Raw genomic sequence first — 2,699 nt, forward strand, 5'->3', positions numbered from 1 at the left:
AGTCATATCAAATAGATCACAATGAACATTAGACACAGAAACAGTAAAAAGCTATTTATATTTGATTTTTTTTTTCTCTCTAAGCCCTAATATTAACAAAATGATGCTTTCAGAGCCTTCACGGCTCATTTTTATGAATATTACGTTTATTTTAAACAAGTCTCTATTTTATCTATCAAATTTGGTTTGATTTCTCTAAATCTATCTCTCCACAGTGTACTGCTTGCTCCAGCATATTGTTTCAGAAGTTATTTACATATAATTTGCACTATTCAGACCCAACTAGAACAATTTGGTGGAGGAGTGGCCTCAGGTTCACCTGAAGCCAATCCGAATACTGCATACTGAATAATATTTAAAGCAAGCAATGGCTGCAGCTGGGTGAAGAGGTTTGCATAATGGTTTTATGGAGTCTCATCCAGTCTTATGTTCAGGACCTGATGTTGCACAGGTGAGACTTATAGAGGAGGTATGGATGCACCACGTGCTTCAAAAGCTGCATATTCTCCTGTAATCACTCAATCAAAAAAATATCTTAGGAAGGGAAACTGAACTGTAGAGTGCAGGCAAATTTATTTTTGAAGAAGTGGGTGTTAAACTGTGAAGGTTATATTTATTGTGTGAAAAAAAGTGTAAAATGTAGCTTTATTTTAACTAAAAACAACAACAACATGTAAACTGATCAGGTGGGTGGATGGCGCTGAGCTCTCCCCTCTGCATCAGTGCTCTCTGTGTAGACGTCGCCACGTGAAAACCACATGGAAGCTTCTCTACGGTGAAGCTGTCACACCACCAAAGAAAAAAACAAACACACACATTTTTATTTTCACACCTCATCCCATTGCTCATGTTACTTCCACTTCTTTCTGCAGTTTGATAGGGCGGCTTACATTATTTTGTCACTGTTTCCTCGCAGCAGCGGTGGCTTCTCTCCGTGGTTTCTCTCCTCGCTGCTTGTGCAGTCTGTAATAACTGAGAGTGGAATGCTGGCGCTTTTATATAGGCCTCTAAAAATAACTCACCCCTCACTTCCATCTACAGCCGGACTGACAGCCCGCTCCAGCCAATAGCGACTCTGAATCCCCTGAACGCTCCGCCCCTCTCACTCTTTCTCCTCGCCTCCTTAATTGGACGCCAGTGACATCATCAACCCTATTTACCTTATAAGGTCACGCATGAAATTGACTGACAGGTGGCTCCTCCTCTGCTCCCCTCCCCTCTCGCACCGGTCGCTTGGAATTGCAGCGGGGTCCAGTCTGCTGCTGGAGGAGCAAACCTGGCAACCTGGCAGCTTGTACTGAGACCGATTGGCAATCTGGCAATGCGGAAATAGATCTGGCACCCCCAAGCCAGGACTGAGGAGAGAGGCGTGACAGAGCGAGCGGAGAGGAGACGGGATAGCACTGACAGAGATCAAATTATCAACTCTTCTTTCCCTCTCAGCTTTTTGTTTTTCTTTTTTTCATCAAAGTGCTCAGGTGCGCTCATCCGCACCAGATTTGGGCTTTTTTTTTTACATTTTTGTTTTGTTTTTGGGGGTTTTTGTTTTCTAAAATTTGTTTCTTTAATCTGTCAAGTGTGAGGAGAAGAACGAAGAAGTGCGTTTCTATCGTTTGGATTCTGGACTTCTTTACTGACTTCTTCTTTTTTTTCTTTTTTTTCGAGCATGGATGTGTTGGCGAATTACAGTATTTTCCAGGAACTCCAACTCGTCCACGACACTGGTTATTTCTCTGCGATGCCTTCCTTGGAGGAGAACTGGCAGCAGGTCAGAGACGATGCGTTTTTCTCGTCTTTTCCGGGAAGCTGACGGGCTTAGAAACTGGGATGCGTGCGCTGGGTTGCTGTTTTCCGCGTGTGCCTGTAGTGTTTTGCACCAGCGGAGCGCTCATGAGCGCCAGCGAGAGCCCCGTGTAGTTGCGTCTTTTTTTTTCTCTGCTCACATGGAGCACGGCGAGGTTCGCTGACAGCAGAAAACACGCACACGCATGGAAAACAGGCGCGGGTGGGGGGAATAAGCACGGAGCTTTACGCACTAATAGCTAAACAGTATCCCCCCAAAAATGCGTAAAAACCCTCTAGTCATACCAATGATCCCTTTCATTCCCTTTAACCACACTTTCGGCTTCATTAAAGCATCTTATTAACCATTTAAAAGCAGAAGCATGACGCTATTGCTCCGTGAAATCCACCGCTATGATTTTGAACTTAAATGTGAGAAACATGTGGCCACATCCAGGGTATGCATAGTGCTGTGGATGAAACTCTGAAAGTGAAAAATGCCGCTTCCGTCTAATTTTGCTTGTAGTTTTGGTGATGATAGTTTTTTTCCACGAGGCAGAGAGAAAGGGATCGGCGTTCAGTTTGTCAGATGAGAAGCAGATGAGGATGCTTTTAAAGTTACTCCAGTGTTGTTTTTAACGCTAGACTGAAAAGTCTGAGCGCTCTTATGTAGTTTTAAAATTAACCTTTTTTTGGTAACTTTACTGGGAAACCTTGATTGATCTGCGGTGTTGTAGACTGTGGGCAAAATTGTAGGCTGTCACTGATGTAACTGACAGGGTCAGACGCGAAGTGAAGGTGAAAGTGAAATTTGTGTTTTTGCAGTCTGAGCCCATGATGGAACATTAAAGTGTCTGAATCCGAGAGCGTGATGCCGATGCTGATGTGATCGATAGATCAGATATGTTTGGACTAAC

At 43.7% G+C, this 2,699-nt stretch overlaps 1 protein-coding gene across 1 annotated transcript in view; it reads left to right on the forward strand.

Annotated features, from left to right (window-relative positions):
* The first annotated feature begins 1,214 nt into the window (after positions 1–1,214).
* klf7b (Kruppel-like factor 7b) overlaps positions 1,215–2,699 on the forward strand; it is a 64,155-nt gene continuing 62,670 nt past the window's right edge. Inside the window, exon 1 of the mRNA XM_005947837.3 lies at positions 1,215–1,768. Within this exon, the coding sequence (XP_005947899.1) occupies positions 1,667–1,768 (102 nt within the window). The 5' untranslated portion in view covers positions 1,215–1,666. The remainder of the gene's footprint in view (positions 1,769–2,699) is intronic.

Source organism: Haplochromis burtoni, unplaced genomic scaffold (genome assembly GCF_018398535.1).
Source record: "Haplochromis burtoni strain Fernald_Lab_line unplaced genomic scaffold, NCSU_Asbu1 Contig_553, whole genome shotgun sequence".
NCBI lineage: Eukaryota > Metazoa > Chordata > Actinopteri > Cichliformes > Cichlidae > Haplochromis > Haplochromis burtoni.